Source organism: Thalassophryne amazonica, chromosome 16 (genome assembly GCF_902500255.1).
Source record: "Thalassophryne amazonica chromosome 16, fThaAma1.1, whole genome shotgun sequence".
NCBI classification, from domain to species: domain Eukaryota; kingdom Metazoa; phylum Chordata; class Actinopteri; order Batrachoidiformes; family Batrachoididae; genus Thalassophryne; species Thalassophryne amazonica.
The window spans coordinates 25,406,155-25,430,391 of record NC_047118.1 but is presented as its reverse complement, the minus strand read 5'-3'; the positions used below and the strand labels follow the sequence as shown (position 1 = coordinate 25,430,391).

At 40.5% G+C, this 24,237-nt stretch overlaps 1 protein-coding gene across 1 annotated transcript; it reads left to right on the top strand.

Moving 5' to 3' along the window:
- The first annotated feature begins 1,353 nt into the window (after nt 1–1,353).
- Nucleotides 1,354–24,158, top strand: LOC117527376 (nucleus accumbens-associated protein 1). Its single transcript, XM_034189690.1, is given in 9 exon segments — nt 1,354–1,396; nt 5,326–5,479; nt 6,306–6,578; nt 6,722–7,352; nt 14,868–15,038; nt 20,101–20,206; nt 20,363–20,460; nt 23,521–23,579; nt 23,581–24,158. Coding segments are annotated over 8 exon segments (1,716 nt in total). The 5' UTR covers nt 1,354–1,396; nt 5,326–5,353; the 3' UTR covers nt 23,833–24,158.
- The last annotated feature ends 79 nt before the right edge of the window (nt 24,159–24,237 follow it).

Sequence of the window (24,237 nt, the reverse complement as noted above, 5' to 3'; positions counted from 1 at the left end):
AGTCAGATTTTTTGAACAAAAAATGACTTACATTTACACATGAGATCCTTCTGAATGTAGTAAAGTAAACCTGCAAGCCCAGATCTGTCATTCAACGGAGAAATCTTCATTTGAAAATGACAAATTTACAGCTAACATTTAGTCCTCCGCAAATTGTCCCTCTCATCATGGATGCTGCCGAGACGTCACGGACAAGACCCTCTCCCAGCATGCATTGCGCCAATTGTAATTAGTGGATTTACGTCAGTTTGCATCGCTTACCTTTTTGTCTTATACGGAAGGATCGACGGTTTTTTAAAACTTCATATTGTCTTGCGGTACGTTTGGTGAGTATACATTTATTTTTATTTTTGCCTGAAAATTATTTTGGGGGACTTTTTCATACTCCCGTTTGATTGAGTGGCGTCGCAATGAAAATCTACTGTCTTTCACCTCCGGTACCATCGCGGGATATGGAGACGAGACCCGCAAAGAATCCCAGTCATTAAAAATATATAAACCTCTCTCAGCGTCAATGGAGCTCTGGGGCTCCGATTGCCGAGACGTGCGGTGCTGTGGAGTTTGCTGCAAGAAGTCTGTTCTTGCAGGTGTACCAGCCGCTTCACATTAAAACAGCAAGCGTAATCTCAGGACTTGTGCCAAGTGTGCTGCAGCTCCATTCAGTAGACAGAGAGGTGATGCCGGTGTTGTGCGCTGAATCTGCCACTACATCGGCTGCAAAGCAGACACGGGCGGTGTGAGTGCCCCGCAACGGCGGTTAACGAGCTCGTTAACGAGCCCGCAGACTTAATAAGCGCAGCAGAGGCAGAGAGCGGGAGAGGAAGAACAGCGCCCGCTGTCGATGTCGTTGCTGATCTGAGCACACAGATCTGTATCTCACATTCATTGCAGCTTACTTTTGGATATTGAAACCAGGACGTGTATAAGTAACATTACTAACAGATAAAATCAATTTCAATGCGGGATTGGACTGAAGGCGGGAGCGCGTCGTCTTGTCCCTGACGTCATGGAAATGATACGGGCTAAATTTTAGCTGCAAATTTGTCATTTTTAAACGAAGATTTCTCCGCTGAATTACAAATTTGGCCTTACAGATTTACTTTACTGCATTCACAAGGGTCTTATAAATACATATCAGCTATTTCTTTCTGAAATCTGACCATTTATTTCAATGCAGGTCTACTTTAAACTAAAAAGTTAAAAAAAAATAAATAAATCACCACCACCGCACAGTTTTCATCGATTTACAGAGACAAAGAACAAAACTGATTTTTGTTCCAGGTTGGAAACATGTCCCCCCCCCATGCGTGCCCAAAGTCCAATATATTAACATGGGCACCGATGGGAATGTGCTTCAAGTGGCCAGTCAAGGAACTGCAACTTTTTCGTCTTCGGGGTATGCCTCATTTGAGCTCATTGAAACTTACCGCTTGATATTTAATGGACTAAGGACCAGCAAAGATCCTGTCCCCTCCCATAAGAGCTCCACGACCCACCCCCTCCCCAACCTTGGTGTGTATAATGGCATCCATGTAGCCACAAACATTCGTGCGCACACATTCTGTCAAGGCAGACTTCAAACACACCCTGTGTTTGTGTGTCTTTACGTGCACGTCTGTGGGCTTATGCTGCAGCTCGCCAAACTGTAAACAGGCAGTATTGTCTGATGCCTGTGTGTGAGTCAGAGCGCCTTTTGTGGGTTTGTTTGAGTTTATGTGTACGCATCTGTGTTTTAGTATGAGGGAGAGCGAGCTTGAGTGAGCTAGAGACAAAGAGAGCATTTCTCTTTACCTCGGAGCTTGGCTGAGTCCCAAATGAAAGGCTTTGGATATGATGGGGTTGCTCACTCCTGCCTTCATCAGGCAGCCACACCAAACTTGGTCAGATGCCTTTGACACAGTGGGTTTCAATCAGAGGATCAGACATTTTCTTTTACAGTGGCATGCAAAGGTTTGGGACCTCTGAGGCTTTTACGCCTTTACAGTTTTTATGACACATATAAAAAGTAATAAATCAGGATTCTTTACAAGAAAAAAAAAATCATGCCTGTTATACTCAGTAAAAACACATTTCTAGAATATGAATAAATAAAAATGTCAAAGCCTAAATAATGAAAGGCATACACACCGATCAGTCATAACATTGTGACCACCTGACAAATATTGTGTGGCTCCCACTTTGAGCCATGGGCTCCACTAGACCTTCAAAAGTGTACTGTGGTATCTGGCACCAAGATGTTAGTAGTAGATCCTTGTGTTGGACTGGCCACTCTTGCCAAGTATGAGCCTTGGCCACCAGTGACCTTGTTGCTACTTCACCTGTTTTCCTTCCTTGGACAACCTTTTTTATGTAGTGACCACTACAGACCAGGAACATCCCACAAAAGCTGCAGTTTTGAGACACTCTGGCACAGTCATCTCACCATTCACTAGTCAAGAACAAATCAAGAACAAAATGTGTCCAAATGACAAAAATTGTAGGACAGATGTCGTTGTCTTCTTTTGCAGCTGCTTCTGTTAGAGGTCACTACAGCGAATCAATGGTTTCCATCTCACCCTGTTCTCTGTAACTTCTTCTGCCACACCAACCACTTGCATGTCCTCCCTCAGCACATTCATAAACCAACTCTTTGTCCTCCCTCTTTTCCTGCCTTGTGGCTCCATCCTCAGCATCCTTCTCCCTACATACCCTGGGTCCCTCCTCTGGTAAATATTTCAGTGTGTTAAAAGAAACCTGAACTAACAGTGAATTCAGGGTTAACTGTAGTTATTTATTAATAATGTTCACATTTTCCAAGGTAATTATTTATGCATTAATTAATACATTTTAAAGATGCTCAATGTAAGTAATAAATGGTTGCAGAACACAGTTAAATCTGAATTCACTGTTATTTATTGCTAATTAATGCATTAAGTAATTTCAACACTATTAATAAATGAATACTAAAAACCTTAATTTGCACTTAAATAACATAATGCGTATTACTGCACTAATGTCAATTAATGTACCCATATAGTAAAGTGTTACTTATTCCAGTTGTACAAAATTGGTTAATTTGCATTTATTCCTGAACCCAGTTTACATTCTACACTCCGAGTATATGGGTGCCCATAATTCTTACTAGGACTGTATTGTCATACATTTAATTATTTAAATTATTAGTTGGCTTGTACATCAAATATTTGACTCACAGCCATACTCAGTCACATGGAAATGTTCATGCATCCATACCCTAGATTTTCTAAGAAAGCCGGCTGTAAAAGTGATGATTTAGTTGTTACTATAGTTGCAGACTCTATTACTTTCTACTTTGACATTTATTTATTTATTTATTTTATGTATTTTTCATATATAATTTTGTAATGAATTATTTTCAGAGTGATCATTTTAGAAATTTTAATATGAAGAAGCATAAATGTTTTTTTTTTACATAATAGCAATAAAATGATCTTAAAGGAATAGATCAAATATACAACCTACTTTGTGTTTTTACATCTTGTCACTGATATCATTCATGCCATCAAAATACCAATCATATGTTGACTCAGCCTGCAGAGTGCTCACAATAATCACAGGAATCTCTAAAAAAAAAGGTACAGGACACCTTTGTTTACCTTCCACAGTTTTGTACATCGACCAACAGAACATGACATAGTTATCTAAGGACAACTGATTATAAACCATAAGACACAAAAAAGGGGGTGGGGGGTGCGAGTTATTGAGCATGCTTTTCAAAATGACACTGCAAGCTGAATGTGAACTATATAGGACTGTATCATCTAAAGAAGAAGCTTCCTCAAGAGTTTATTTCAGTTATTAACAAAGTGAGTTTGTGGAAAGCTCTCAGTTGGACTGCATGATGAATAATTGTTAGTCAGTACCAACTGGATATATCACAGGCTCTGTTATTGTTACTATGAAGGAAGTCGTGTTGTTTTGTAGGTTAGGAATTCTCTAGACACCTCACGATTCAATTCAATTACAATTCAGAGGGCTGTATTAATTAAATTATTATTATATTTGAGTGTTTTAAAAATTATTCTTGATGTTTTTTTTTTTTTTTTTTTTTTGCTGTTCTGGAGTTCTTTCTGCTTTGCTACTTTCTACTTTTCAAAGCAATGTTTGGAATGATCCATGATGACATTATTTCCAATACGTTCTTTAACAGCTCAGTTATATTTGCATCTGCATTCACTGATTCTAAATTCTAAAACAAGCCCCCCCCCCCCCCCCCCCCCCCCCCCCAGGCCCCTATGCTTCCATGGCCTGTGTAAGTGTGGGCTCATATGTGACTGACTGCACTTTGGATTATTACCACTCCAGCTAAGTAAAAGGTAAAACATTTATGTGCACCTCAGTGTGATGTTACATGCACACTCGGTATGCTGAGCTAATGCATTTTATGTTTGTGTCACAATTATAAAAAATATAACACAATGCTAAAATACCCTTGGCCGTATGAACATAAAAATAGAAAACAGAATGGGACTTTTTGACATCTTAAAATAGGTCAAGGTTAGCCATCTTTGACCTTGCCCAAGGTTTGTGTCCCAAGAATGGTCCCTGTGAATTTGAAGACCCTGGCAGTAATAGGACTGGAGATATGCTGAGTACAGACAGATGGATGGACGCAAAGTCTATGCAGTATCTGATGGCCATATTTTGGCTTCGGGTAATAAGAATGTACATAGGTTCAAATCCCAGTCTCACTGGAAAATCACTCAGGGCTCTTGGGCAAGGTCCTTGATCCCTTAGTTGCTCCCGGTGTGTAGTGTGCACCTTGTATGGCAGCACCTTGACATTGGGGTGAATGTGAGGCATTATTGTAAAGTGCTTTGAGCGTCTGATGCAGATGGAAAAGCACTATATAAATGCAGTCCATTACATTGGGGTAATGGTGAAACGTTGATGCACTGTTGATTTGCTGACCGTGTTTTGGAGAAAACACGGTGCGTGACATTTGTTCTTATCTTGTGCATACGTATTTCCCTTTTAAATTCAACTTTTTTTATACTTAACACATTTTTAGAATACATAAACCACCATAGCAAAGATCATGCACACATTTATTTATTCATTATTTTTTACTCACATACAGTATATTTGTCAAGTTGTGAAATGAACATTGCAAAGTATAGATCAACATGCTGGAGCCCGTAGTGACAAATCTTTGTGTAGGTGGACACTGCCCATGACCGCATTCTCTGCTGCTGCTTTCTTTGCTGGGTAGGGCACAATAACCAACATTATCAGTTTGAAACTTTTGTGTCTTTTGTTTCTGTCTCTTACTCTTAACCCCCCCCCCCCCACCCCCCCACCCCCAAGACATTTTGGTGGTGTGCGTAGGCGCACCATGGCCCAGATGCTCCAGATGGCGATCCCTAACTTTGGCAACAATGTTTTAGAATGTTTAAATGAGCAGCGGCTGCAGGGCCTCTACTGCGATGTCTCCGTAGTGGTCAAAGGCCACACCTTCAAGGTACTGATGACACACCCAAGTTCTTTCTCAATCATTGCCTTTGAATCATCTGAAAGTAACTGCAAATGCATATACCATAGTTTTCGGAGTACAAGTCGCACCAGACTATAAGCTGCACTTTTTTCTGTGTCATGAGCTCTTTAATTTTAGATTTTTGTGCATTGTTTTAGTGTATTTTTTTTATTACTGGCATTTATTTTTTTATAATTGGCATTTATTTTGTTTAATGCTTTGGTTCTTGGGAAAGTTCTGTATAAACAGTCATAATAATTACTATTATTATTAACAATGTGAATTTTCTGTATATAAGTCACAGGGCTTTCCAAACTAGTAAAAAAGCTGTGACTTGTACTCCGGAAAATATAGTATTTTCAGTCATTCTGCAAATATTTCTCACCTACAACTGTCCAGCTTCAGTGTAGGATCATACTGATTACTTCTATATTCTTGGATATTGCACTAAATTCCCTCTCTCTACCTTAAAAAAAAATCCTTTATTTACAGTGCTAGATCTGACTGTTGTGTAACTCCATATCCAGCCTTTTATTTTAAATAGAAGGTTCAAAATCTGTAATTATGAGACTCGGACTGAAGGCATTCTACGAGCATCTCAGATTTAATCTCACTGACAGCTTTGTATTGTGCTGAAATACCAACAAATAACGTCAGAAATTAAGAATCAGCCCTCTTAAATGTATTAATTTCAATGAGTAAATGCCTGATGAGTAAATGTTTGCATTTAGAGTTTAATATTAACACTCAAAAACCTTATCATACTTTCAAAATTTTAAGAAGGCACCATACTTTGTCTGTTTTGTCTTATTAGGCCCATCGAGCCGTGCTTGCTGCTAGCAGTTCTTACTTCCGGGACCTTTTCAGCAGCAGCACAAACAGTGGAACTACCAATAGCAATGAGATGAGCCATACTGTAGTAGAGCTTCCACCAGCTGTGCAGCCACAGAGCTTCCAGCAGATCTTGGCCTTCTGCTACACAGGTCGTCTCAGCATGACAGTGGGGGACCAGTTTCTTCTAATGTACACTGCAGGTTTCCTGCAGATCCAACAGATCATGGAAAAAGGCACTGAATTCTTCCTTAAGGTAAGGCCTTTGCCTTAATGTGAAAGGCACACAGTTTTTTATATTTAAATAAAAGCATTGGGCAAGGTTACATCTAGTTGTTAAATGACGTCCTTTCTGATCCTGATATTTAAAACACAAAAGTCTTAATCTTCTATCACCAGGTCTCCTCCCCCAGCTGTGACTCCCAGGGTCTTCATGCTGAGGAGACCCCTCTTTCCGAGCCCCAGAGCCCTGTAACACAGACCAGTACCAACACAGCCCGACCTGCTTCCTGTCTGACGCCACTCCCGTTGGTGTCACGCGTGAAGTCGGAACAGCCAGTTAGCCAGCCGGAAGTGGCTACACCATATTCGGTGGTCTGCGCCCCTGTTGCAAAGCGGCTGTGGGACGGTGGCAGCAGCCGAGAGGGGGGTGGAACGAGTTCAGGTGGAGGAGGGAGTGCTCGCAAGGCACCACGATATTCCCAGGAGGCAGTGCGAGGCAGTGCCATTCAGAGCCCTGGAGCGCTAGGACTGGCCATGGGTATGGGTGCCACGGCAACCAGCCTGGCAAACATGGTGACCGGTAGCGGGCTTAGTGGCAATGGCAGTAGTAACGGGTGCTCTATGGCAGGTCTTGGCATGTCAGAGGGTGCTAGCCCTGGCACCCTGAGCACCTACGCTAGTGACTCACCTATCAGCTACCATGATGACGAGGAAGAGGAGGAAGGGACAGAAGAATGTACTGAAGAGCAGTACAGGCAGATTTGCAACATGTACACCATGTACAGCATGCTGAACATGGGCGCTGCAGGTAATGCACGCAGGAAACAACCACAGAGATGAATAAAGACTAGAGGGGACATTAACATTCACTGCTAATGAGAATGAGTAGCTTGGAATGCCATCTTGAGAGAGGGATTGAATGATGTTCGTCAAGGTAAACAAAGCAACACGCTTGTTCACGTTACGAAAAGCAGCTGAAACATTTGGGGAAGATGATCCTGTTATTGACTGGCTCTTGCTATTTAATATGTAGATTTTTTTAAGTGTTAATACAACATAATTTTGTTTAAAAATACTTATATCGGTGGTTCAAATTAATTGTCACGTAGTTAACCTGGGGCCTGTTTCAGAGAGTGAGTTTGTTAACCCTGAAATGAGGGGAAACTCTTGAGTTTTCTGTTTCAGCAAGAGAAGTGAATGACACCCAAGATAGAGGGGTAACTTGAGCCCATCACAGAAAGGGAGGTATGTTAAACTCAGAGTCAGTAACATAGTCTGTGAATCCAACCTGGTCAGGAGCAGGTTTTCTTCAATAAACCCTGAGTTTCTTATACAGCTGGTTTACTTCCTCATTCATTCATTTGAATCATTCTGCGAGGATTATTATTATATTTTGCTGTATATTATCCCCCTGGTTCATAACCAACTATCCCCCTGGGCCCACGTTAAGGGTGTGCCAAAGATCACAGCGAGTGCCCAAAGTTTTGTCTGCTCTGATGTTATCAATATTAAAAGTTCACATCAATAAAGCCATGATAACACAGTTACGTGACAATCACACCTAATTTTATATATATATATATATATATATATATATATATATATATATATATATATATATATATATATTATATATATATATATATGTATATATATATATATATATATATATATATATATATATATATATATATATATATCAGTGGCGGCTGGTGAAAACAGTCTTGGTGGGGCTGCTGTGCCAATAGATTCCCTTGCCTTGTCCAGTACAGGCATTCAAGAGAACAGTCGGAAAATTACTACAATTCCACAATAATCATTTCATGTCCTTCTCAAAATCAGCAGTTTTACAGATCAAGTTAACCATTTACAGCTATATTAGGCCCCCATTTCTACTTTGGAAAGGAACAGTATCAAATACAAGACTCAAGTTCTTGAGCAAGAACATTTCACCATTTGACACCAATTACACACATAGTACACCAAACTGTACTGAACTGACATTATCTTCAGACAAACCGATCCTGGGGTTCACAATGACACCACCTTCTTCTTCTTCTTCTTCTTTGTCTTTCGGCTGTTCCCGTTAGGGGTCACCACAGCAGATCAATCATTTCCATCTCACCCTGTCCTCTGTATCTTCCTCTGTCACACCAACCACCTGCATGTCGTCTCTCAGCACATCCATGAACCTCCTCTTTGGTCTCCCTCTTCTCCTCCTGCCTGGTGGCTCCATCCTCAGCATCCTTCCCCCTATATACCCTGGGTCCCTCCTCTGCACATGTCCAAACCATCTCAATCTCGCCTCTCTGACTTTGTCTCCAAATCGTCCCACCTGAGCTGTCCCTCTGATATGTTCATTCCTAATCTTGTCCATTCTTGTCACTCCCAAAGAGAATCTCAACATCTTCAGCTCTGCCACCTCCAGCTCTGCCTCCTGTCTTTTTGTTAGTGCCACTGTCTCTAAACCATACAACATAGCTGGTCTCACTACTGTTTTATAAACTTTCCCCTTCACTCTTGCTGATATTCTTCGGTCACAAATCACTCCTGCCACCTTTCTCCACCCACTCCACCCTGCCTGCACTCTCTTCTTCACCTCTCTACCACACTCTCCATTACTTTGAACAGTTGACCCCAAATATTTGAACTCATCTACTTTCACCACTTCTACTCCTTGTAACTGCACTATTCCACTGGGCTCCCTCTCATTCACACACATGTACTCAGTCTTGCTTCTACTGACTTTCGTTCCCCTTCTCTCCAAAGCATATCTCCACTTCTCCAGACTAGACTCAACTTGCTCTCTACTCTCACTACAGAGCACAATGTCATCTGCAAACATCATAGTCCATGGGGACTCCTGTCTGATCTCATCTGTCAACCTGTCCATCACCACTGCAAACAAGAAAGGACTCAGAGCTGATCCTTGGTGTAATCCCACCTCCACCTTGAATGAGTCTGTCATTCCGACTGCGCATCTCACCGCTGTCACACTATTCTTGTACATGTCCTGCACTACCCTAACATACTTCTCTGCCACTCCAGACTTCCTCATACAATGCCACAACTCTTCTCTTGGCACCCTATCATAAGCTTTTTCTAAGTCCACAAACACACAATGTAACTCTTTCTGTCCTTCTCTGTACTTTTCCAACAGTATTCTCAGAGCAAACATTGCATCTGTAGTGCTCTTTCTCGGCATGAAACCATATTGCTGCTCACAGATCGTCACCTGTTTTCTAAGCCTAGCTTCTACTACTCTTTCCCATAACTTCATGCTGTGGCTGATCAGCTTTATGTCTCTGTAGTTACTGCAGCTCTGCACATCACCCTTGTTCTTGAAAATAGGAACCAGCACACTTCGTCTCCACTCCTCAGGCATCCTCTCACTTTCCAAGATTTTATTAAACAATCTGGTTAGAAACTCTACTGCCATCTCTCCTAGACATTTCCATGCCTCCGTTGGAATGTCATCTGGACCAACTGCCTTTCCACTCTTCATCCTCTTCATAGCAGCCCTCACTTCTTCCTTGCTAATCTCTTTTACTTCCTGATTTACTCTCACCACATCATCCAGCCTTTTCTCTCGCTCATTTTCTTTATTCATCAACTCTTCGAAATATTCCCTCCACCTTCTCAGCACACACTCCTCACTTGTCAGCACATTACCATCTGCATCTTTTACCACCCTAACCTGCTGCACATCCTTTCCAGCTCTGTCCCTTTGTCTGGCCAATCAGTACAAGTCCTTTTCTCCTTCCTTACTATTCAACTTCTTGTACAGCTCGCAATATGCCTTTTTCTTTGCTTTTGCCACTTCTCTTCTCGCCTTACGCCGCATCTCCTTGTACTCCTGTCTACTTTCTTCATCTCTCTGACTATCCCACAACTTTTTCGCCAACCTCTTTCTCCTTATGCTTTCCTGGACCTCTTCATTCCACCACCAAGTCTCCTTGTCTTCCTTCCACTGTCCAGATGTCATACCCAGTACTGCCCTAGCTGTCTCCCTCACCACATCTGCAGTACTCTTCCAGTTGTCCAAAATTGCTTCCCCTCCAACTAGTGCTTCTCTCACCTGCTCGCTAAATTTCACACAACAGTCTTCCTCCTTCAGCTTCCACCATCTGATCCTTTGTTGAGCTCTCACTTTCTTCTTCTTCTTTTACCTCTAAAGTCATCCTACAAACAACCATCCTATGCTGTCTAGTGACACTCTCTCCTGCTACCACCTTACAGTCTGTGATTTCTTTTAGCTTGCATCTCCTATAAAGAATGTAGTCCACCTGTGTGCACCTTCCTCCACTCTTATATGTTACCCTGTGCTCCTCCCTTTTCTTAAAGTAGGTATTCACCACAGCCATTTCCATCCTTTTTGCAAAATCAACTACCATCTGTCCTTCCCCATTCCTATCCTTGATACCATATCTACCCATTACTTCCTCATCACCTCTGTTCCCTTCACCAACATGCCATTGAAGTCTGCTCCTATCACCACTCTTTCATGCTTGGGCACACTCTCCACCACCTCATCTAACACACTCCAGAAATCTTCTTTCTCCTTCATCTCACAACCTACCTGTGGGGCATATGCACTGATGATATTCATCATCACCCCTTCAATTTCCAACTTCACACTCATCACCCTGTCAGACACTCTCTTAACCTCCAACACACTTTTAACATACTCTTCCTTTAAAATGACCCCAACACCATTTCTCTTCCTGTCCTCACCATGGTACAACAACTTGTACCTACCGCCGATGCTCCTGCTCTTACTTCCCTTCCACTTGGTCTTTTGCACACACAATATGTCTACCTTTCTCCTCTCCATCATATCAGCCAGCTCTCTCCCTTTACCAGTCATACTACCAACATTCAAAGTCCCCACTCTCATTTCCACCCTTCTAGTTTTCTTCTTCTCCCGCTGTTCATGGCAACAGTTTCCTCCTCTTCTTCGTCGTCTTCGCCCAGCAGTAGCCCAATTTCCACCGGCACCCTGTTGGGCAATAGCACCGGTGGCGGGCGTTGTTAACCCGGCCGCGACGATCCGGTATGGGAATTCGATTCTGAGTCTGCATAGTTGGGTTGGCTTGTTTTACGCCGGATGCCCTTCCTGACGCAACCGTCCTCATTTATCCGGGCTTGGGACCGGAAGCCAGAAAAAAATTCTTAAATTGACAAAAGACCATTATGTACATACTACAATGTTCGAGAGTTCGAAAGAGAGAGAGTGAGAGAGTTAGAGAGAGAGAGAGAGAGAGGAATGGAGGCAAAAAGAAGCTTGGAAACTTAAATTAAATAACTTGACTAACTAATAGCACCAAAACCTTGAAATTAAATTGGTTAAAATTAATTAACAGTGTAGAGGACAAAGCAAATTAAGTATACAAAACCACTTAATTAAATGCGTTGCTAATATTGGGTTTGTCTGACTATAAGTGTCTTGTGTGAACTCAGTGGCTGAGTTAGAATTTCTTTAAAAACATGCAAATTGCTATTTTAGGGTTTTGTTTTATTTTGTTTTTAAACTGAGCAAATAATTTGTTTTAGAGTGTGGAATACTCCAAAGAATATTCACTTCTGTGGATCTGATCCTCATAACTTGTAGTGAAATCAAATACCAGCACGGCTGCAGCTTTGAACACTGTTAGAAACAGCCCCAGCCTCCCCTATTACCATTATAACTGGTCTGCTGCCCAATAAAGATCACAGCTTTGACCCCCTAAAACAAATAAAAAAACATCACTCATTCGTTTTATCTTAAATTTTCACCCTCTTTTCCACACTAGGAGCAACATTCGGAAATAAATCCGAGCAGCTCGTCAGCTCACCTGAAGAGGTGGATGCGCTCCTTTCCACCGGGGTAGATCAGCAGCCTCCGTGACGTGTGCGCGCTAACAGTGTGAATGAAGCCTGACACGGTTTATAACGAGTCAGACAAACGTCTTTCCTCCAACCGGGATGTGCAATTGTCATTAAACCACGAGAAAGATCTGATGTGCACACCTCCATGCGCCTCCAAAGGATCCCGCCAAACTTTGGTGTCATTGATTTGATGAGTTTTGTCCCATTTTAAACCTCCGAAGAGTCTTCAACTTACTCCAGCAAAACACACGGAGACAAATACAAATAAATAAATATAACCCAAATGTCGTCGTCGCTCTTCCTGACTGACTGACAGCTGCAGCGTCACGTATATCACTGACTGTAATCTAATGTTCCTGCATTTTTGTAGCAAGGGCTAAAATTAAAATGTATTTTTTTTTTTTGTTTTTTTTTTTTTCTTCCCCACAGCAGTGGCGTGATGTAGTTCCACAGGTACCAGCTGATTCTTATTTTTATTTATTCCACAGCAGCGGTATGATGTGGTGCACATCTTTCCATGGAACACAGTGCGAGCAGCTGCAGCAGCTCACTCTGTGTTCCTGCTCAAAAGACACCATTACATGCATGAACCGTCGCACCGGCATCGTGCACACCTGCCCATCGGCGCGATGTTTCGTGGTGCGCTCATACGAACTCTTACCGGCGTGAATCGCCCTGAGTTGTACGTATTCGCACTATGTGTGAAGGGGCTCTCAAATGTGGGCATAGAGTTTGTTGAACCTCCTTTGTGAAACAGGCCTTTGGTGTCAGTTCTGTCAGTCACAATGTGTCTGTGATGAGAGAATTCTGTGATTATGAATGATGGATAATGGTGATACGTTATTGAGGGAGAGGCTGTCGAAATATAATCCAATTTTTCAACATATTAAAATTTTTGTAATTGCATGGAAAAAAATGGAATTAATAATAACAAATGCATATTTGTGACATTTTCCAACCTATATACAAAGTGCCCTCCTTCGAACTCTAACTTGATTGTGATTCCTCACTAAGTCACGTTAAGAATGAGCTTAATGTCATGTAAGGTAATGTCATGAAACATCTTCTTGGAGTCAGCAGTTTGGATTTTTGTGGTATTTCCTGCAAACACCACAGTGCAGGTTTTATGTAGTAAATTTATCTGACAGGTATTGACATGAGTTGTGGATCTTGGTGTTGCTGTCCCGCTGTGGGTCACAAAACCATGATTATCCCTCTCTCTGTGGCTGACAAAAATATAGTGGAAAGGAGCATGATGTCCCCTCTAGTGTTTCTCCATCTCAATAGGAGAGAACAGTATATGTCAAGGCAAATTTATTTTACTAGCATGTTGACTACTCATTGTGTTGCCATTATACTCTTGATCATGCATGTGGTCATATGTAAAATAAAAAGAATTTATGTCAGATCCTCTTTATACAGAATGTTTTTTATTGCACTTTATTCCACAAATATGAACAGCTCCATCAGGTGAACATGTTTTAGAGATGTTGCATACTGGCATCTGATTTGTCATATTGCAAACCTTAAAGGGAAGGAAAGTTTTGCATTAAGAAAACATACTTCCTCAAAAATGCATGGTTTTACACATTTCAAAATGGAACGTTTGTTGTAGATCATTATACAAAATATTATATTCAACCTCTCCTCCCCTAAGGACCCCTTTACATACGAATAAGTACAAATCAGGGCAAATCACAGCGGAACAGCTCATATGAGCGAATCACAAAAACATCGAGCCGACGGCCAGGTGTGAACGAGCCCATCGAGAGGGTTCGATGGGCTCTCACAGTGCACACGCTGTCTTTCAGCCTCTGGTGTGTGCAGATAGTTGTTGCAACAGGTGTACAAGGCGTTGGAGGCAGCTATGATTTTACATGTATACAATTCCTGCTTCATGCACAATTGGACCACATTCATACTATCTGTGAAGGGGCCCTTTTAGACTTGCTTTTTTCAAAAATCCTTTTAAAGCTTAATCTTGGTTAAATCACTGCTGCCAGCAGATGATACCCTACACCTTGTGGGTTTATTTTAATCCCCATGGCAAGAGGAATCCCAAGTATATATCCTCATTTTGATGTCAAACAAGGGGAGTGTTTCCCAAAGTGGCAATGTGATGCCTTCACATTTTGGGTTCAAAATGTCTACCCCAAATATTAAAATACTTAAAATTTAACAACCAAATTCAAGTGAGCTGTAAAGTAGCTATTATTCTTTATGTTTTCCAAGTGTTGTGGCCCAAATCTCAATCTCAGTGTGGAGAAAATGATTAAATATCTGTCCTGTGAAAGCATGACCCCTGTAAGGTTCAGTATTCATCATGCAGATTTTGGGGTGTCTTGTGTGTGGAGATACTGAGCAAATAGCGATCCCAGGAAACATCTGATGACAGATTTATTATAGAAGACATGACAGTGTTTTAATTCTAAATTGAAACATTGTTTCGTTCCAGCTGCTGGTGAGCGTGTGGAGGCTTTGCCGGACCACACCGAGACACGGGGTCGGATGAGAGGCCGAGATCTTTCATGTCTTCCTGCTGAGCTTGTCGCTCAGATAGGCAACCGCTGTCATCCCAAATTGTACGAGGAAGGAGACCCTGCAGAGAAACTAGAGTTAGTCTCAGGTGTGTCTGCAATCGTGGGGGAGTTTGTCCATCTGCTTGCATTGGACTGCTGTGATATTTTGATAACCTTAGATAAAAATACAGCAGTACACGATACTACTTTATTGCATTTCTCCGTGGAAACAGTATTTCAGTGTGGATATGGATCTTTTTTTTTCCCTCCTTTCTCCTACTGGTCATAGTTTTATGTTATGTTTGTGTTGATGATTACATAACAGACCTGCCAACTGGTATGGCTCTTACGTATCCAATACACTGATATTCACGCGAAACCAAAAGCCACGCCAAAGCTTTCACTTTGGGAAAACTAACGGTAGTAAGCAGAGCTACTGCAAATGGCTCTAATTTCTGATCTGCCCAGATGTTGACATACTCCTGTCATAAAGATTAAAGATTAATTCTGTCAATGCATGACGCTTTGTCCTCCTCGCTCATAACGTAAGAGCACTTTCTCCTCCCTCTGCCTTTCCCACAAATGACTGTGAAGACAATTACAAAACGAGCAATCCAAGAGTTCTGATGTCTGCCACCTACCAATTTAGTGGAGTCTTCCTTGACCTAATATCATCTGTGATGCAAATTTGGTGGGAATCCGTGAAGTAGTTTTAACATAATCCTTCAAAGCCTATATAAAGTGAAATCTTGATTCCGGATCACCTCCAAACTTTAGTGGAGTCTTCCATGGCATAATATTCGTGCAGTACTTTTGATGCAATCCTGCTAACAGACAGACAAATAAATAAACAGCGATGATTTTATGTTTTTGGCGGACGTATTGGGACCTTTCACAAATAAACTGCAAGCCATGTTTCTCTTGCTAATATTCTGTGCTGGTGTTGTCTGTGAATAATACTTGGAGCAATTGATGCACGAAAAAGTTGATCCATCTTTCACTTTGGACCTACAACAGTTACGAAATGCCCCTAACATGAATTAAGTATGAAAAAAATGAATGATTTATGTAGCATTTGACTGTGAATTAATATAAACTGGTGGTGCATTTAGAATAAGCACATTTCTTTTCCATAGTACAAACTTTCTGTATTATCCCCTCTTCAGTTTGGAAATTTTGTGAATTGTTGTCGTGTACTTCTTACTATTAGCATTAGTTCTTTCATTATTGGAGTTTTTTCTTTTTAATGCTTTGTTTCCTGTCAAAGCATTATATAAATAATTATTAATAACGAACGCATGATTTAAAAAAATTGTATATAAATTACACTTCAGTGCAATTTATAAGTTGCAGGACCTCTAAAACTAGGGAAATAAACAAACAAACAAAAAAACCTCTGCACCTTATTTTCTGGCAAATAATGTTTGCCTCATTGCCAAGAAGAAAGGGGATATTGTAATAACCATGTCTGTTGGTTTGTCTTTCTGCTGCGATACTTCCAAAACCCTAAGAGCGATTTCTATTTCATTTTGTGGATAAAGTCAGTCACCAGTCCTCTCGCAACACAGGTTGTGTCAAGGTCATAGGGCTGAAGTAAATTAACCAAATGTACAAAATGTTGGGAAAGAGCAAAGGGAGGGTATTGGGATTAGGGCATATGTGGATTTATTTATAAATCTGTGCATTACCACAGAGGATGTGCAGAAATGTGCCTATTGCCTAGCTTTTCTAAAGAAAACTGTTTCACTAATGCATGTCTTTCTTTAGTCTACTTTATGTCATGTTGTAGAGATTTATTTTTTTCATTTTATTATTTATTTTCACTGAGATTTTAAAGGGAATAATTATACACATTAACATAAAGAAGCTTGAATTCTTTTGTCATTAAAAATGTAAATGTGTAAAAGGTTAAAGGGTCGCAAACATCTTCACAGCACTGTATGTGTTCTTGATGCAAATTGTAAAATTTACATTATAGGTTGCAGACTCGGCTTTGACACGAGTATGAATGGTCAGTAAATATGCAAAGTACGTCACTGCAGTTAGAGCAAAGCTGCTATTTGGCCCATGAAACATGATCTCCAATTTTATTGCAACTTGGACTGCCTGACTTATAATAAATTACTGTACTTCCCCCCCTCCGGGTATAAGTCACAGTTTTTTGTTTTGTTTGTTTTTTTTACTCGTTCATGGGGCCCTGCAATTTATACTCTGGTGCGACTTGTATACTGAAAACCCACACATCCGTGATTAATAATTATTATGACCATTTATATCGGACTTTCCCGGGAATCAAAACACCAAACAATATATACTGAAATAAACAAATTTTAATAAAAAGTACAATGGAGAAAAATCCCAAGTTAAAGAGCTGATAATACAGAAAAAAGGTGCAACTTATACTTTAGTCTGACTTACATATGGGTTTTTCCTCTTCAAGTGGCATTTCTTAACAGGTGCGATTTATATTTTGGAGCAATTTATTAGGGTTGAAACGATTAGTCGAGTAACTCGAATAATTCGATTACAAAAAAATGTTCGAGACAAATTCTGTGCCTCAATGCTTCATTTAACGTTGTAGTACATATGCCAGGCCTGTGTGTGGTACTGCAATGTCCCCAGAAAAACAAACAAGAAGACTAGAGCGTGCATGAGCCGTGTAAGCGCTAATCAAATTAGCACAAAAGCTACTGCTTTCCAACGCGACACAGAGTAAAATAAAGCCTTTTAGGAGAAAAACGGTCCAGGTTGGTCATCTGAAATAGTTTACTGCGCATTTAAAGTGAAGGAGTGTGTTTGTTTGTTTATAAAACAGAACACCGTTTCGTCCGCTGCCTGCTCTCCGCTCTACGTGGGGAGTGGCTATTCCCTCTCTCTGCCCGGTGTGAGCGGCTCAGCACTGCCCTCATACAGCGCCATCCCTGGCCACACTGACATACAGTCTCTGGAAGAAGTACACTCTTCCTTCTGTGTTTTGCTCAGACTCGCACTGAGCATTTTACTTTTTAAATTTTCGCTTTTTTGGGCAACACACAATGCTTCACAAACACGGTAACTCAAATAAAATAATGACAATAATAATAATTTTAAAAAACCTGACTACGAGGCTTGTATGTTCAACCTCCAGCTGAAATGCATTGACTGAATTTTCACTTTTTTGGGCAACACACAGCGTTTCACAAACATGGTAACTCAAATAAAATAATAATAATTTAAAAAAAACCTGACTGCAAGGCTTGTATGTTCAACCTCCAGCTGAAATGCATTGACTGAATCACAGAGAAAGGGATTAAAAAAAAGTCACGCAGGGACCCAGTTCACCAACCTTAAAAAAACAAAACCACTTAAAATGGTTAAATTTTACAAGTTAGACCAAACAAAAAACAAAGCCACGTTCCATCGCCATTTCAGTAAAATGTCAAGGCTTTGGCTGAGCTCCTGACACCAGGAAAGATCCAAACCTTGTAAAGATGTGAAAAAATAAACGATTACCCAGGAATAGCAGGAGGTGGTAATGGTAGAGGGGGAAAAAAAAATATATATATATATAATTTTTTTTTTTTTCTCAAATATGCTTACATCCGCTTCAGAGATTGTGCATTGTGTAATTTGGGAGAGATTTCATATAGGAAGTGGGTGTCTACCATGACAAAAACCCCCACCCCATGCAAAAAAGAAAACTGCAATATACAAGTTTTACTGTATACTGTAATTTTAACATCTTTCGAAATATTAGAATGCAATTGTTTTGACTTCATGATTAGTTTTGATGAACCCTGCATTGAACACAACATTCAAGTTTATGATATATAATGCTCCTGACTTGGTAGTACTTGTTTTAGAGAAGTCACAAAAGCTACATAAGTACTGATATTACTACAGTGATCACGCAATTACACATGTAATTTCAAGTCACAGCATGGCAAGTTGTAGTAAATCAAGTGTCATGGCCAAGCCAAAAACAAGATGTCAGGCTAAAGAATTTGATAAAACCTTTGCCAATGGTTTGTTTTTAAACTTTTTGAAGAGCATGGCCTCCTCCTAAGTTCTGTTATTCACAGTGTGACTGAAATAAAACCTTTGACAATGGTTTATGGTTTTAAAGTTTTTGAAGAGCATGGCCTCCTCCTAAGTTCTGTTATTCACACAGTGTTACTGAAATAAAACTTTTGTGAAAGAATTGTGTTTATAAAGTTTTTGAAGAGCATGGACAAACTTTACACATAGCGGAATAGCCAGATAATTGAAAATAGACCATACTTTGTTACATTCAAGGGGTGGGGGGTTATTTTCAAGATATAGGATTATTTTTGATGCCAAAATGCTGGTATTAATATTGTGAATCATTTCCCATGTGGATGTATTGAAATTCTGACTTGTGATTTTACCACCTCCTGCTACCAGGAAAACAGGGGATACACTAAATTTGACAATCTCCATGATGATGCAGCGACATTATGCCATTGCTTAGGGAGAGCCCTGGACTGTTGATATTGTTAAAAACGCGAAAGTACTTTTTATCCACTTACTTGATTAATCGCCAGAATAATCAGTAGAATACTCGATTACTAAAATAATCGATAGCTGCAGCCCTACAATTTATACTCCAGAAAATACAGCACACCCCTGGGGTAGTGCATATGTGTCAGTCCATCCATGTGTGAATAAAATAACTCAAAAGGTGTTGATCTACTTTCATCCAAATGTAGGAGAATGACTGAGGGTCAGCCAAGAACAAAGTTATTTGATTTTGAGAAAAATTGGTTAAAAGTAAGTCACAGCAGGGTTGAATTTTCTGTCCGATGCTTACAGGGAAGATATTTGGATTGGCTGGCTGTTTTGAGAAAATGGTTAACTATTGCACAAATATGAAATCATATATCACATTTCTCTTTTACACATGACCTTAGACCTTGAATGACATTAAAAGGTCAAACTCAAGATTATAATTCTTTAATTTGAAGTCCGTAAAGCCAATGTAGATTAAACATGATGGAGCAGTTGTTAGTCAAGGATAATGTATTTCAGGACCACACAATACCATATTTTATGATATCATTAAATCTCAAAGAATTTATTTGCATGACTGGAAAATATGTAAGGTGTAGGTGTTACAGTCAATATTGATTTGTTTGTGGATTTTTTGCTGTTCTTTGTATACATCACCAGGCACTTCTGTGTATATATCGCGAGCCCAGCTAATGAATTGCCATGTAAGTGCAGGGACGAGACATAAGGTGCTGCTCAGAAGGCTACTGGCTGCCTTCTTTGACAGGTTTGCTTGTTTTGTTCATATGTTGGGGTCTTTTTCAAATAGTGTTCAAGTTTCATACCATATTAGTAAAGTGTTATTTTTACTGTGTAAATTAAAGTCCATTCTTATATTGGCATAACGGATAGCATCTTCTTCTGCTGAATTTTGATGTGTCAGGAATACTTTGGCCAACAGCTGTGGAACAGGCATTCGCTCATCTACTAATGACCCAAGCCGCAAACCTTTGGACAACAGAGTGCTTCACGCAGTCAAATGTGAGTGGCAGTTTTTCTTTGAGTGTGCATGCAAATTTGAAAACCGACAAACATATTTGCTTGTGAAATAGAAACTACATAAATTAATGTTTTCCATATTGACATTTAATGTGCATATGCATGGGTTTAGAGACACTTTTAATGCTGGTGCATCATCAGGGATATAGGTGGTGATTATGAGCTAAAAGCACTAATCTAGGATCCATCACTAGATGGCAGCATTCTTCTTAAACCTTAACATCAACTGTAGACACAACCAATGAAAATAGCCGATATTACACATGTGTAATGGTTGTTGCACAGCTGGAGACCCCTGAGCAGAAAACGACACCAGTGGGAATTTCAAACAGCTTTTATTTAATGCTAAGCAAGCAAGTAATGTTACGTAGGCACGGGTGTAGATTCAGTATACTATCGGTTCAAAAGTGCTTGTGAGTGCAGCAGCAGCAAAATGAGAATCCAGTTTTGTAAGCAGAAGCTTGTTAAACAGGAGTCGAACATACCATGCAGGAAGTCCAAAAGATGGCAGGATAAACTCGAAAGAAACAGGAAGGCAATGGTAGACGGCAACTTGAAATCGAAACACTGGAAATTAACATGAGAAAGCAGGTATACACATGAGACAGTCTGGCACTGGAGTGAAGGATTTGTGTTCATTAATTAGTCTCATCATCTCATCTTTAACCGCCTATCTGGGACCGGGTAGCGGGTGGTTAATTAGTCCATAACTCAAATAGCCAGATCGTGTCCATGCACATGAATCCAGAATCCCAGTGCCCAGGAAGTGCAGTTGACGACATGCACAAGGAACAAAACTGTCAATATCCAGACACCACTAGAAGACAAACTCCTTGGCTGGACAGATACAACCGCACACTTAATGTGTGCTGTGGTCTGCTTTTCTTTTGAAATATTTCTGTGCTGCACTGATACGTGGTGCATTGAAAAAGTATCCAACCTTTGGTCGTGAAAAATGCAATTACTCAGCTGGGGGTCTGAAATCCTAATTCCCTTTGAAGTAGTCTTCTTTGGACACACTTCTTCCATCGATTCTGCCATTGTTGGAAGGATTTCTGGAAGGCCTTTTGTGGAATAGTGTCCAGCTGGGCCACTGCATTCCGCATGATGTCTTCCCGTGACTCAAATCGAGTCCCTTTTAGTGTCATTTTGCACTTGGAACAGGCAAAAAAAAAAAAAAACAGAGGGAGCCATGTCAATATATGAGGTAACCTGACAAATCACAGAAGTGTTTTGTTTGGCCAGGAAAGCCTGAATCAGCTGAGCAGCCAATTTTTTGCCTCCCACACATCCGGTCGTTTGCGACACATAGCATTATGTAGACAATGCAGGTCCTCCCAATAATACACCTTGTTAATATTTTGGCTTTCTGGCATGTACCCATGATGCATCACCCCACGAGAGTTGTTTTCGGGATATACCTGTAAACCCATGTCTCATTATTCATGATGATGGTGTTCAGGAAGTCAGCATTACTGTTTACGCATTGTAACATGTTCTGCGAGACTTCTAGATGCAGGTGCTTCTGCATATGAGAATCAGACAGTTATTCACTATACGTGCTGACTGCTCGAGACTGATGTGCTCTGCAGGCAGGAAAAAAATTCACGCATGTTCAAGAAGGTTCCCTACACCTCCCCACCAAAAGACAACTTGTAGGCTTCATTTGTTTCTGTCGGATAAATAAGATCAGCTATTTTTTTGAATGTACCTCGTATTAAACTGCATTACAATTATCATAATTGTAATGTATGAGAGCATCATATTATCATGTATTGAGTGGCTGTCTCAAGACTGTTTATATCAGACATTCCTACATTGTCATTGCACATTTGATTCTTGAAGGACTGTATTAGAGAAAAGGTTATTCACAGACAGTTAACAGTTAGGTTACTTATTGGGCTGATTGTTAGCATTTGGTGTTGGGTGTGTGGCTGTTCTTCACATAAGGCAGATCCCCCATTGCAGATTTTTGGTACCTGATTGTTCACTTCTGTGGCTCAATAACACTCTGATACTAAACTGGGCATGCTATAGTGCAGGGATTAGCAAACCTGTTCCTGGAGCGCACCTGCCCTGCATGTTTTCCACATCTACCTGCTCAAGTCACACCTGATTTTTTTTTTTTTTTTTTTAAAGTGGTGTTGCTCTTGACTGGCTGAGCTCTTGACTGGCACTGCAGAATGTGTTAACCAATTGGTCAAATTTTGAACACATTCAAAAAATTTGTGATGTTGTGACAGATAGTGATCCACAAAAGTGAATAATCAATTGGATGTATTGTGCAGATGAGGTAATATGTGTCTTTTACTTTCATTTTACGGGCGCTTTGGTTTTTATTTTGTTTCTGCGTCTTGAAATTGTTTCTTCTGAATGTAGATTTGGATGCGCAGTCATTTTGATGCCAGGTTACAGTTAAAGGCTAAAACTAAAATACAATGCAGATCATTTTTTTCTATTTTGGACCATAGCAATTTCATTGTTTGGAGATGGGCAGTGGAGCAGAGCATAGCTCTGTCTTTTGCATATGTGAGTGTGTGCGTGTCCGTGTTCATAGATGCACTGTTCGTTGGCCACTTTAAATCTCCTAGTACATCCATAATCCAATGAAATGTATGCTGCACTCAGCAGAAGACAGTTTTCAGATGTTAACTGATAAATTTTAGCTTTGTGGTAAAGTCTATAACAAGTGACATCAGCTCATAGACTGTGCACACTACTGTTATGGGCATGTCCAGTAGTGCACGTCATGGTGTTTCATTCAGTAATCTGGTGTGTAATTATGTATAACACTATGACACATAAATTTAGACTATTGTGGACAGTCGGGCTTAATTACCTCATATTTGGAATCTGGACATCAATTAGGGCTGAAAAATTGGCAGTGAGAGCTTGCCTGTAGTCTTCCGTTTGTTTCTTGGAGAAGAAACACAAATCTGAATTTTATAACCTAGATTTTGGTAAACTTCAATTATTATTGAAACAGTCATAATTCATTGTCCGGCACGATCAACATGAGCTTTCTCTTTCTTCCACATCAGTTTTATTGCCAGAACTTTGCCACCAGCTTTAAAGAGAGTGAGATGAATGCCATCGCAGCCGGACATGTGTACCAATGCACGCCGCTGGTCCGTAAGAGCTGGATCCCCCAAGCTGAAGCTGCTCATGGCTGAGAATGACACCTACTCTGCTTTTCTTCCTGATGGTGTCAAGACAGAGGATGAAACCCTGGGGGCGGATCCAGGATTTGACCCTGTCTCTTTAGAGGCCACTGGCAGTGCTGGCATGGAGTCTGGAGGCTCTTCAGGTGAATCGTTATCGGGTGTGGGCGGGGATGGTGGACCTTTGTTTTGATCATAACTGAAGAAGGGTGAAAATCTGTGACGTATACACAAGTATTCTCTCTTTGAACCCTGCTGATATCTCACATCTGACCACATGCACCTCACAGTGGTTTCTGCCCTGTTGTAACCGGAACATAAAAGTGGTCATTATGTGCTTTTCAGACTGTAAATGGATTTAAAGGAGAAAGGAAGGACAAAGTGAAAAGGTTTTTGTTTTGTTTCCCAAACTGCCCTCTGACTCCCCTTGTGTTTTTGAAGGTGTGTGAGCTCATTCAATTTCACATATTTAAAATACATTCCCTGAAGAACAGGTGGTGGTGCCAGAGAGGGTCTGAGGAAGAAGGGAAGGCTGGACTGACAGATTGGTTGTTTGGAGTCATGAATAATGTGAGCATCGGCGGAACTCTTCTTTCAG